The sequence below is a fragment of the Parasteatoda tepidariorum genome, chromosome 8, assembly GCF_982258835.1.
Source record: "Parasteatoda tepidariorum strain Cologne lab strain chromosome 8, Ptep-v5.0, whole genome shotgun sequence".
Taxonomy (NCBI): domain Eukaryota; kingdom Metazoa; phylum Arthropoda; class Arachnida; order Araneae; family Theridiidae; genus Parasteatoda; species Parasteatoda tepidariorum.
Genome location: NC_141762.1, coordinates 28,760,584 through 28,774,431, shown reverse-complemented (window position 1 = coordinate 28,774,431; position 13,848 = coordinate 28,760,584). Strand labels below are relative to the sequence as shown.

Sequence of the window (13,848 nt, the reverse complement as noted above, 5' to 3'; positions counted from 1 at the left end):
TAACCCACGACAGAAAATAACTTGTCACCAGAACAGGTAATAGCCGAATTGAGACTGTTAAGAAAGCCAACGAAGCGTTGCTCTTGGTATTCCTTTAACTTGCGGACATTCTCAGTTCTTTTTTCAGTTTCCATTGGATAGAATCAAGAGCGACAAATCGACACTTGACAAAATGAGCGTGAAGTTCATAACTTATTTTAGAAGACAAAAATAGGATTTGATCTAACCATGCGCGGAGCTTAACCTTAACACTTAATAAAATAAAGTAGCACCAAATTTTAAGGATAAATTTAATTCACCGAAATGGGATTTAAAATAAAATAGTTTGTAAATGGTAGCTACCCCATTTAAAAATGTTTGTACATGTTGATACTAATAGTGATTAAAAAAAATTTAATGCAACAATACTTATCCAACTCCTCAAACACAACGCTTAAATGCGTTTAGTATCATTTGTTAGAGCGTTGATATTTGCGTCTAACATCAATTTTTTCACACCTAATTGAAGTGCGGGTTTACATAATAAAGGGGGATGTTCAATTTTTCCAGAAAACACCAAATTAAAACCTTGATTTTCAAGCAAACAAGCTTTAGGACCTAGTATTTGTAAACCCAGATCATATTTCATCTATACCCTGCAATTTTTCATCGGAAAATTTCGATTTTCTTTATTTAATTTGTAATGTCGAAAATCAGAATTTGTGAGGAAAAAATATCCTTGAATGAAGATGCAAACATGCAAAAGTTTCACTAAAATGGTGAATCTTAATAAATAATTGTGATAGATGTTAGAATTACCGAAATCGAACCTCAACTAATTATTGTTATTGATGATTCTAAGACAGGTTATTTATTTACCAGGCAAGATATAGGAATTTCCCAAGTTTATATGTAATATATATGTACATGCGCCTATATATAAATAATTTCCCTGCTTTTTAGAGTCAAAGGGTCTCAAGGTTTCCCAGTTCTTCCTCCCTGGAATATTCCGCATCTTATCTAAAATACAATGTGGAGATTTGTGCCCTGATAAAACGTATCAGAAAATTAAAGGGCAGCAAATATGGCTAAATGTAAGTTTACGGTAACTTTTGAAAACAATGGAAAAAACAAAACTTCCTTACGGAGAATCATACTTGATGTAACAACTTTATGCATAAGTAATTTTTCACCTGTGTAGTATAAATACTACGCACATTGAGCAACCAAGTCAAATTAATTTAAAGACCATTAAAATAATAACAGAACTAGTAGTTCATTTAACGTCACTAAATGAGAGATCGCTGTGCAAACTAACTAAAGATATATAATTCCAAACTATTTAAGGGGGGGGGGATCACTTGAAGGAAAAGTTAAAATTTGCGGGTAAAACTATAAAACAAATATTTTAATAGACAATTTCATTAGGATTGGAATTCAAACGAAAACTTCCTTCCACTGCACTCCAGACAAAAATGTGCGTAAATAATCAGACATCGGCACTTCTCTTGTAACGCATCAGTGATCAGCAAACCTATCATCAATACAGGAGTTCAAGCACACCGCGCAAAAACGAGTGTTTGACAAATTTAAAAAACAAAATCCATTTTCTACCAAACACGCGTATTATTCCAATTCAATAATGCGCGTTATTTTATATATTCAACCTAGACTTTCAACCCTACTCTTATGCCAATTGTACGAGAGTTATAAGATAATTATAAGAGTTAAGTGCCTTAATTAAACTGAGTCCCACAGCAAACTAACATACAAATCAATTCATCGTACTCGAGTTAATAGGCCTTTTAGATACGTATATAAATCAAACTGATATTCCACTAATTGCCTTTAGATGCAATAGGGCTCTTCCTTCTTAATCTTTTTTCCCGCATCTTATTCATCAAAAAACAATTCTGAAGAGCATAAACTTAATACGACCTCAAATATATTTTAATAAAACAAAAGACACCTTCACATTGAAGCAAAGATATCTTCAAAAAATGTATATCTATTAGGGTGCGAAAAAATAGCTTAGAATAAATACCGGACTTGTCTCAATAACGAAACTTCAGCTCTCCCAACAATTTGAAATGATGCAACTTTTTCAAAACAGGTCACACGATTAATATAAGACTGATTAAATATTTTTAGGCTCTGAATAACACCAAAAGAACGCTACCTAATCATGAACACCTAACAGGTGACTCAAACAAAAAAAAAAAAAACAGTAAACAAACGAACAAAATACATTTAACCTCCTTAAAAATGCAGCAACGTGTCAAAATTCGTCATCTTATTCTTACGCAGCCAAACGGAAAAAAAAAGGTCTTTATTAGTACAGGTTGTTTTGGAAATCTACCGAACACACAGAAGCTTTTGAATTAATCAAACACCTGCTTCTTAAATTAAAACATTAGTACCTGCACTATGTGATTGCGTGGCAGCTATTTCAGAATTAAACGCCAATCAAACTTTTTGTTTTCGATCAACTTCAATTAGCTCTCCATACTTGAAATCAAAAGGGGAAAAAATAAGGGACTTCTGCTGTAAATGGCTGCAGATGTTTGTAAAAAAAAATTAATTGCTTCACACTTAATCTAAGTTCAGAAGAAACACTTCAAAAACAATTGTTTTATCTTAACTCACCCATAAATGCGATTATAATCCAATTCTGACCAACAGATAAGCATATCAAGCTGAACGTAATGAATGAGAGGAAGAAAAGATTTGTCATAAAAGAGCGATCGGCCAAACAGAAGTAAGCCATTTGCGAGTAAATACTAAAAATTGCATATACATGCCACGTCCTGAGTTTATACAGCGGTTCAGGCAGATGAAAAAGACATTCGTAAAGCGATCTTTATTTGATCAATCCGTAAGGCATAAACTCTTTTAATAACATACCAAGAAGTTTAAAATATTAACGCAACTCGTCTAAACGAACCTTACATTATGAATCTTTAATTAAAATTTTTTAGTAATAAGCAGGGTTGAGTTTTTGCCGTCAAAAACTGGTTTTCGACATGACAGTGGTAAAAACCGTGTTTTTACCGGTAAAAACCGTCAAAAACCTTGTTTTCTATAATTTATGGCATATAGCGGACAATATATTATTTTCACTTAATTGCCTTTATAAATTAATGTAGTAAATGATTGCTATTGATTTTGCAACGATATACACGTATTCTTATAGAAGGATATACATTCATACAGAAATATTGTAACATACTTATTGAAAATGGTCAGGGGTCTGTCCAGACATTGTGAAAGGTACGTTTTTCGTGAAATTGTGAAAAAATTACTCACATTCCTTCAACCAGGGTCCGCTTTTATGAATTTGTGCAAAAAAAACTTTTTCAAGGAGTTTTTAAATTGTAAAGATATACAAGATTATGCTCAACACTGTAAAATTATAATTAAAAAAATTTTCAAAACTAAACAACAATTGCTGCTTCTAAATTAGAGATGCAACATACAAATATTTGGTATTTAGCCTATACTGCTGAACGCAGAATATTCATTTCGGACGAATAATGAAAGAATCGTCTGCCGAAGACAAAACTTAATTCGTTTACATCCATCTTTCTTGTTTTCTGCCCTGGAAAGAGTTTATTCGATTAACAAAATAATAATGAAGATAAACAAATTTGTGAAAGGTTCGATTAAAAGAAAAATCATTTTGTGAAGGGTCCGTTTTTAAGCTAAAATATTTTGTGAAGGGTCCGTTTTCATGAAGATATTTTGATGGTGATACTTAACTTTTATCATTATAGCTTGATTTGCAAAGGATTCAAAATTTTGCACTTCTTAATTGTTAGAAATAAACAGACAAACAAAAAAACTTGGAACTATTAATAAATTCAAGAACTTAAAAGAATTTAAAATTTGGCATTTCTTAAATATTAGAAATAAGCTAAACAAAACTTTCAAAACTTGTAACTACTAGCAAACTCTAAGTCAGGAATGACTTGACATTCTTCAGTAATGTAATATGCCAAACAAAATGATGCTTGGAAATGTTAAAAATTTTGTTTAGTATCCTAATATTTTACTTCAAATAGTATGATTTGATATAATCATGTTGGGAAAATGCAAAAATCTGTTCTTAAATATCTTTTAACAACTTTTTTTCTAATTTTATTGCCCAAAAATGAATTAATTTTAAATCATAAGCAGTTAATCTCAAATTTAAATACAGTTTTATTAAAACTATGGGTTTTTGACATGAGGGTAAAAACCATGGTATAAACCAGTGAAAACCGTCATGTGTCAAAAACTTGCCAATCCTGGTAATAAGAGGCACAGGCTTAAAATATAAGCTCCTTTTAACAAGAATATACTGTCCTATGCGCTGCTATTTTTAGTTAAGAAATTTATTAATTTATCTTATAAATAAATAAATCCAAAACTTAGTGTATTTTCATCATTGTTACTCAACACTTAATCAGATTTTTTTTTTAAAAATGATAGAAAAGATTATTTCTGGCGTTATATAATTGTAATTAATTGCATTTAAATTATTTTTTTTTATTGGCGCAGCTTCTACAAAACTTGAAAATACCCCAGGAAATGTCAAAAACACTGACACTGATATATATCTTAAAAATACATCAATTCAAAATTATTTGACTGACCTACTGTGACAGGTAGGACCATCAATTGGAGAACCAGTCAGTTTTTTCTCTTTTAAAATTTTATTTTTAATCCCCAGTCAACCAGTTTGGATAAAAAAAAATGTAACATTCATATTAACAGTTTAAAGATCAAATAATTTCATGTTCAGTCATCAGGACTGATAACAATCCTATGCTTATGAATGAAGTACTCGTAACTAGGCTAACAATAGATTTTTCAGAAGAAATCTACTTTTATTATTGAGTTAGAAGAATAAAAATATAGAGTATTATTGTCTTGCACATTTAAAAAAATATCCTAAAATGCCTATTTAAAAGAAAAATTATCTTCTGTTGTAAAAAACACACAATTAAAAATTTCGTTCATATCCGCAAGATTCGCAGACATATCCCATTTCTGTTTTAGTTACTAACATGCTATCCATGTTTTTAAATCCTATTTGGCAACGACTTTTTCAGGGAAGTAAAGACTACTTCCTCCGAACTAGAGTTCTGCATTATAGACTGGCTTAAAAATTAGTTCCAATTAGATTACAAGAAATATAATCCAGTAATGCATGTGAAAATAGGGTTCAACTTTTGAGAATTAACGAAAATAAGGTTTTCATGCAATAAATGCAAAAACCAGGTCTATCAAGAATTTGGCAGTCTTAATAATGTCACACAGTTAAAAATGATACTGTAAATTTTTTCCTTTCTAAGTAATTCTACTTATCTTACTACTGTAAATAACCTCACATCTGAATAATAACAGATAGCCTGAAGTGCAAAAAGTTTTATAGCCAAAAACATGTATAGTTTTTCTAAACTACCAGGCAGCCACAAAGTATGAGGCTGCCTGGTACTACGGAAACAAGAATGGTGCATTTTAGGGAGGGTAGCTTCTCTACAGGACTAACACCATAGACCGAAAAAAGATTCTCTTTCTCTTGCCGCCCGAGCGGAAACCACTCCAAAACAGTGACAGCGCCATGACTTAAAATAGTCATACCTCGTTACCGTCACAGGTCCAGACGAATGTGTGGGGGAGTTCTTATCTCAGACAAACTATATTAATTGGTTAAAAAATCATAACTAAAATAAAACACTTAGTTTCATAAGCAATCCAGCCTGCCCAGAAAGTTATTTTTCACCATTTTCTCATCCTATTCCTACATTGCCCAAAACAATTAAAATAAAAAAATTAAAAAACTATCAAAAGATTAACTAAGCTGAAACGCTTATAAGATATTGCTAAGAAACACTTGCCCTTTTTGTCAAACCTAAAAGAAATTTTTTCCTTTTACCTGATTGCTTTAAAAGTAATCAAAATAGGATAGGCAATATTATACTCAATCTATTCAATGATACATGACATAAGCATGAACATGATAAAAAAATCTATCACAATAGAAAAGAGATTGGAAGTCTCAATTGACAGCTAACTACATGCCTTTACTAAAGTAACAAAAAGTTATGAATTTGAAGATAGACAGTTTGATGTTCAATTTGAGCATTTCAACAGTGCTCATCCACATGAGAGTAAAATTCATAAAACAAAAATACGAGCCTTCTGACCCAGACAAAAATCTGCGTAATTAGAAAAATGATTACTTGCCTCCGTCTCTTCAGGATTGTTAAGATGAGTCCATTTACTTATATACAGAATATTTTTTAAAAATCTAACACAGTATCTTGGCACTTGATAAACAGTTTTTAATCCTTTGTACAACACTTCAAAAGTTTCTATCTGAAGATCATCAAGAGTCTAAAGAATTGAGAAACAAAAATAGCTAGCATTGAAATAACATCGTCAACGTTCAGCAAAAAAAAACAGGCATGTAAAATAACTTTTTCGACAAATGAATGTTAATTAGTGATGTCTTTAAAAAGCTGAACAAATAAAGGTCCATCTGTCCAAACTTGTGTAATGTAAAAAGAGAAATTGACTTCTGTGTTGCTAAATAAATCAAAATATCATGGAAAAGTCAAAAGCATAGAAGAAAATGTAAAAAGAGAAAGAGGTGAAGATGTAAAAATTCTTAAGACTGAAAACTTTTTTAACAAAAAGGAGCATGTGTCAAATTTTAAAATAAAAAAATACATATATTTCAAAAATAAAATATGGTTAAATATTTATAGTAAATTATTGTAAACTGATAATTTATAGTAAATTAATAAACTTGTAATTTACTTCGGAAATATATCAATTTTACTTAAAAATCATTACTTTCATTACAAAATAATTTTCTTTTATATAAATATATAATATGAATTTGAAAAAAATTACATCATGAACTAAAAAAAAAATAGTTTATTCATAGACCAAACAATGAGGAAAAAGTTCCTGCCTCTACAGATCATCGGTTTAGACTAACTGGTGGCATAAGTTTGATTATTAACTTCTCAACACCTTAACTTAAATGAAAAATACGTCAGAGTTGAAAATAATTTCTTTTAAAAAATTATTACAGGAGCTACCCTGTTACTTAAGTTTCAGCCAGATTTAAAAACACTTACTTTTATTTTATATCAACTATACTTTATAATTATTTCACTCACTTTTTTTAATGAAATAATTTAATACTTATAAACAAGTCCACAAATTTTTCCATTCAATCAATCACAGAGTGGAATCTTTATGATAACACTGCTAACATTACCAATTCTGTCACATAAGATTAGTTTTAGAATATCTGAATTTGTAGCTTCATGGCATGGTTAAGTTTTCATTATGTTACACTCTTTGAAATATTCTTGGATAAATTACAAAAAATTCTTCTTACTCTTATTTTTTTCTGGATGTAATTTAAAGTAATACTTCTAAAGAAAAAAACTCTAGGAAAACCCTGACAATAAATTAACAGTTATTCAGATTTATCTCATTCTTTATAATGCATGTCTGACTTGAATACTGCGTAAAAGTAGGCTTCCTTGATTTTCATAACACTTTGGGGGTATATACCAGAACATACGGTAATCTCTTTAGTCAAACATGAGTTCCATGAATATTACACATACTAAAGATAAGGAAACAAGGATAAATAAAAAAGGCAAGGAAAGATGATTCCTTTGAAGTTCCAGTTAAGACAACCTTCACTAATATCAGGTGTCCTTAAGTCCTGCTAGCTGAACTTTTCCAACCCCTGATTATGCTGCTTCTTCTCATTTACTTTAAAATTAGAGCTTGCTTCATTTGATAATCGGACACTTATATGTTTTCATCTAGCTTTGTATCAATAGTAGAAATAAAGATTCAACTTATGAATTTAAAAATGACACTTTAAACATTTGATTCATAAAATGTCCTAATATATTTACAATGACTGTCAGTGCTTGGAGACCAGTTTAAGTTTAACAATTTCTCATTGATAAACCCTCAATTGGTCGATATAAAAATAATGGCAATTAAACTACACAGGCGTAAAAGATAATATGGCACGATCAGATCTTAATTTGCTTTTTATAGTAGCTGACATTGCTTTTAAATCAACTAAAACAGGGTTCAACTTATACAAGAATATTTGCCACGTAATTACAATGAAACCTCCCAGGGAACAATCATTCCTTGTTCCAACTTCTAAAATATCAGCTTTTTTAATTAGTGTTTACCCTCATTTGCAAAACATTCCTTGTCTAAACAAAACTAAACTCTTCCTTTAAATCTGTCTTAATTCCCCTCGGAAAAAAAAAAGAAGACTAGAGAAGAATTGGGGAGATTTAAGATGTCATTTACAATAACATAACAAAAAGTTTTCTAGGGAAAAAAAAATCTTGGGTATATTATTAAAAATACTAGGTTAATATTTCCAAAGAAAAAGCAATTTTACTTAATAGATTACTTTATTCTAAATCTTTAAAATTAAGCTAATGAATATAACTGTTATATTCCCCTTCCTTTTTACTTTTTACAAACTTAACCAATTATGAATTGATCATCTCAGGCAATGTCCAAAGTTCATTAAAAAAAAAAAAAATTTCACTTACCACACTATCACAATATGCAGCTTCAGGACTTGGAAGCATGTCTTGACCACCTGCAGCAATACAGTCATCAGGAAATGTCAGATGTCCATTAACATCAACCTGCAAAGTTTCAGCTGTCTCACTCAAGGTTTCACTAGACCGTCCAGATTCAGGAGTAACACAATGATTCTCAGAGGAGATGGTCTGATCAACTATATCACAATCTTTGGCAGCTTCAACCATTAAGTTTTCATCTATGAGTATGACATTATTTGAACTCTGCACAGCATCTGTAACAATTGTCTGAGTGTCTGTCACTGAGTCTACAGATGAGGTAATATGTTCAACAGTGGAATTTGTAGGACAACAGTTCAAGTCCATTTCTTGAGATTTTGTCACATGAATAATCTCCTGTATGGAAGTATCTTCTACAGTCAGATTAGAAAATCCATTGGAAAGAGAGTTTTCATTATCAGTTTTTACAAGTACATTTTTATCTTTTACACAACCATTTGATGTGGGCTCAGTGGAACATGTGTTATTTTTCTCAGGCATTTTGCCCTTATTTTTCTTTCTAGATTTAGATTTGCTGGTTTGATTAACACCATTTGGGGTTGTAGCAATCGATACCCCATTTGGCTTATTTATTACAGGAGTTGAGGCACACTCAGATACACCATTTGTACTCGATTCACCATTAGTGCTTTGCTCAGTTCTAGCAGACTGCTTAAGTCCATTTTGATTAAATTTATTGTCAGCTTTAGCAGTATGCATATTAGCACCAATGCCATTTTCTTTAGGCTTAGTCTTGACACTTGATACAGCACCATTCACATTTCTATTAACTTTGAGTGCTGCTGCATAAGATGTTCTGTACAGTCCAGTAGTTTGATTTTGTTGAGTAATTCCATTTGCAGAAGATGAAATACCATTTACAGTGGTCGAGATACCATTTGCAGTGGATGAAATACCATTTGCAGTGGTTGACATACCATTTGCAGTGGTTGACATACCATTTGCAGTGGTTGACATACCATTTGCAGTGGAAGAAATACCATTTGTGCCGCCATTAAATGCAGTACCTTTATCATTTTCCTTTAATTGCATTTCTGTCGTTTTAGAAGATTGCACAACTGTACTGTAATCTGGTTGAAGCTTCATTGAATCTGTTATATCTTCAGTTTTTGATGTATCAGACAAATTCTTCAAATCACTAGATTTCAACTTCTTTCTTTTAAGAAACAAAACTGTTAAAAAACCAAAAATAGGAACAGCTAATGTGAAAATAATCCGAGGGGTACAACTGGCCATGTATTTTAGGCCATTGACTCAGATATTCCTCCCGCTACACTCCTCACCTCTCCTATTCACCCTAAAAAATACATAACAATTATTATACACAACAATTTTAAATGTCTTAAATTTTATAACATGTTTGAAGTCTAACATCAAAATTTCTTTGCTTTAACCCAGCGTTCCCCAACCTTTTTATCACAGCAGACCTGTCAACGTCGGATAATTTTACCGCAGTCCGCTGGGGGATAGACGGTGACTGTTTAAATTTTAGATTATTTTGATTTATTAATTTCAATTCAATTGTATTTAAACAGGTCTTCAAAATAAAATACAGTTACAACAAAAAATAAATATAATGTGATTTAACATTTTACTTGCTAGAGCATTAAATAAATTTTAATGAAACACATATATTCTTAATTTGGTATATAAACCTAGGAATTTAAATTCAGTTTCAAAGAAATGGGCAGCCTAGTACCATTTGATCCATGGACCGGGGGTTGGGGAACACTGCTTTTAATCTACTGATTGTTTTTTTCTTCAAAATTGAGCACTTTTAGTTTAAAAATCAGACTAATATTTTTTTAAAAAAAAAAATTTAATAAAAAGTTTTTTTTAATGAAGAAACTCTCATCCCCAGACAAATTTTACCTTTTCATGGATAAAACTCAAGTAGGTTGGGTTTTTTTTTTAAAGAAAAAAAAAGTGATTTTCTTTTAAACCCTATACTACAAAAAAAAGAAAATCAAGAGATTAAAACTAGTTTAAATCATGCGAACCCTGCTCAAGAGGAAACAAATAATTTTCTTGGTTCCACTCCTCAAAATGCAAAAGATGCTATGCCTCTAATTTAATTTTGGACATATTACCTTCATCTCTTTAAATGTGGTATTAATGTGTATGATAAAAAAAAAAATTCCTCTTTAGTGTCCCCAAAAACTATGCCAGAAAATACAGCACCTGCCTAACTTAGTTTCAATATTTATAGAGATATGGAAATTTTTATAAAAAGCTAATAATTATGTTGTTTCCGGAATTCTTTAAATACAAAATTCTAAGTTCAAAAAAATTTGCAGATACGAGCAGCAAGCACACTGACCATGTGCAGATAAAATTTTAAATTCCTTTTGCATACTATAGTAATCTTTAAGTCTAGCAATTTTCTATGCAGTTTTTCAACTTTTAAAATTAAGCTCTCAATGTATAATATGTAATATTTTGTATCATAAGGCAAAATTAAATAACAAATGAAACCTTACAATAATAATCAGTACACTAAATTATGGTAAAAGAATGAAATTTAAAAAAAAAACTACTCCCATGGGAGATGATACCCCACAATGCCAGTGTCATTTTTAATAAATAATGTAAAGTTGTCAAGTAGTATAAAATAAAAATTTTCAGAAAACCTAATATTCAACGCTTTTTTATAAATGCTATTTAGAAAATTTCTAGAAACTTGCTAAATTATCTACCGATTTTTTTTACTTATTTACTAAATGGGATACACTGCAAAATTACGAAAATGTTTTAAACTTATTTGTGCATGCGCAGTATAAAAGAACACTTCAAATGCTTATATCCAGAAATTTTTAATACATTTTTCTAAAATTCTAAAAATAATTGTTATAAACTAAAATTTCTTCTAAAAATTCCTAATTTTACTGAATATTTTTAAAGCTTTATCAAAGGTATGTAAAACAAAAAAAAATTGGTTTTTATAAAAAATGAATTATTGCTTAATTAAATAAATTAATGCTTAATTAATTAAATAAATTATTAAAAAATAATCATTATCAAATTATTGCATACTAGGGATGTAAATTTATTTATTAGGGATGTAATAAAATTTTATTTTCATCACAAAACAGAGTTTGCCTCATTAAATTCAATAAAATACAACTAGCACATATATTCAGTAAGAATCAGCTTTTAAATGATTTTGGGAGAACTCTTTAGCGTGATCTGTGGCAAAGTAATCGATAAGTCATGACAGCCAGCGAAAAAGAAATAAATCTCAAAAAAAATTACTAAAAGTAAATAAGAATGGCATGAAACATTTAAATTGTAATTTCCCTATAGCTAAATATATGATAATTTGCATGTATTAAACGTATATTAATTTATGCCCATTTAGTAGTATGTTTATTAAAACAAGTACTTTTAAAACTTATTAAATATGTAGTTAATATAGATCAATAATTAGAAAGACAATCTACCATGAGTAAATTTTCTTCAGTAATGTTTTCTGATCTTAACTAATCTCATTGACAAAATACCTGACAGTCTAGAATGTTGAACAAAATTAACATTGATTCTATTTATTCACTGATCAATGTAATATTTTAATTATGTTAGTATTAAACTATATATGTTAGTATTAAACTATAAATTTTTTATAGTTTAATTCAAAATAAAACATCTGATTTCCTTTTTAAAAATTATCTTGTTAATCAAGTGAAAAAGATTAAATAATTCTTCAAATAAAATTAAATCTGAAATCTGTAGATTCCTAAGGATTACATACATTTGAAAAATGTAACTCAAAAGTTAATTTAAAACATTAGAGTAGATTAAAATCGTGGGTTTTGATAAATATAAATTTATAGATTTGTCTAAAGACATATCAATGAAGTATCCATTACAACATAGGACATGACATGCTAAGTTTTAAGCCCAATGGTCAATTTACAAATTATATTAAGGTTTTAAATAAGGAAAATTTATGAACAAACATTTCGGTCTTTCCTACTCTGTAACTGTGCGGTATCTTTTACATTCAGTTACACTTATCGGTAACGACTTAGATATAAGTATTCATAATAACAGAGGTCTGTCCAGACAATTTGTAAAAGGTCTGTTTTTGTGAAATTGCGAAAAAAATTACTCATAACTTGTGAATATAAAATAAACGTTAAGTCACATTCTTTTAACCAGGGTCTGGCTTTTATGAATAAGTGCAAATAGGGTCCTGTTATTGCAAAAGACTTTTTAAATTATAAAGAGATACAAGATGATGCTCAGACACTAAAAATAATATAAAAAAAAATTTAAATTTTAAAAGATAAACAGCAATTGCTGCTACTAAATTAAAGATGCAACATACAAATATTTGGTACTTAGCCTATACTGCTGAACGCAGAATATTCATTTCTATCGAAGAAGACAAAACTTAGTTTATTTACATCCGTCTTTCTCTCCCCCCTTCCTGGGAAGGGTTTATTCGTTTAACAAAACAATAAAGATAAACAAATTTGTTAAGGGTTCGATTAAAAGAAATTATTTTGTGAAGTGTCCGTTAACGGACCCAAATTTCTCCTAAACAGACCCCTGAATAGCAGTAACATTTATTTCATGTCATTATTGTAATCAATTGTCAATTAAACTTATTAAAATTTTTGTACTTTTTCTCAGTCTTATATCACAGCTCTGTAACAAACTCTTTAAACGTAACTATTTATTCAGTATTTACAAAATATTACAATATTTTAAAACCTTAACTTAGTTATCAAATGTTTCACAGTCTAAATAAGGTCCCCTTATAAATATGCATCAATATATGCTACGAAAATTCCTCACCCTACAATAAATCCAATAATTTCACCACATAAAATGTCAACTACTAAGATTTTGGTATACATTAATCAGTATAAAAAAAAATTATTATTAAACTTGGCATTGCTGATGAAACTTGAATCAATTAAGAAACCACAAAGGATTTAAAGTTTAAATATTAAATTTCATGAAACAAACAATGAAGGTATGGACAAAAAATTAAATTGTTAGGTTAACTCAGAAAATATTTGCATATATATCAGAAAATAACACCACTATCAAAATAAATTAAATTTAACTATACAATTAATAACTGAAATAGCTAAATAAAGTTAAAATAATTTTTGAATAAGTATTAAAATACATCATAGTCTGTTAAGATAAACAAAACTAATTTAGCAAAATTAACATCAATCTTTCGCAAAATAATGAAATGAAA

General features: G+C 29.5%; 1 protein-coding gene across 2 annotated transcripts in view; it reads right to left on the bottom strand.

The window, feature by feature from the left end:
* Positions 1 to 13,848, bottom strand: part of LOC107453160 (uncharacterized) — a 47,495-nt gene that overhangs the window by 32,550 nt on the left and 1,097 nt on the right. The window contains exons 2-3 of one of the 2 annotated variants that reach the window (XM_016069862.4): positions 8,580 to 9,930; positions 6,211 to 6,360 (exon numbers count right to left, since the gene is read on the bottom strand). In XM_016069862.4, the coding sequence (XP_015925348.3) occupies positions 6,211 to 6,360; positions 8,580 to 9,869 (1,440 nt within the window). In that variant the 5' untranslated portion in view covers positions 9,870 to 9,930. The remainder of the gene's footprint in view (positions 1 to 6,210; positions 6,361 to 8,579; positions 9,931 to 13,848) is intronic. The other variant, XM_016069863.4, reaches the window with a different exon arrangement.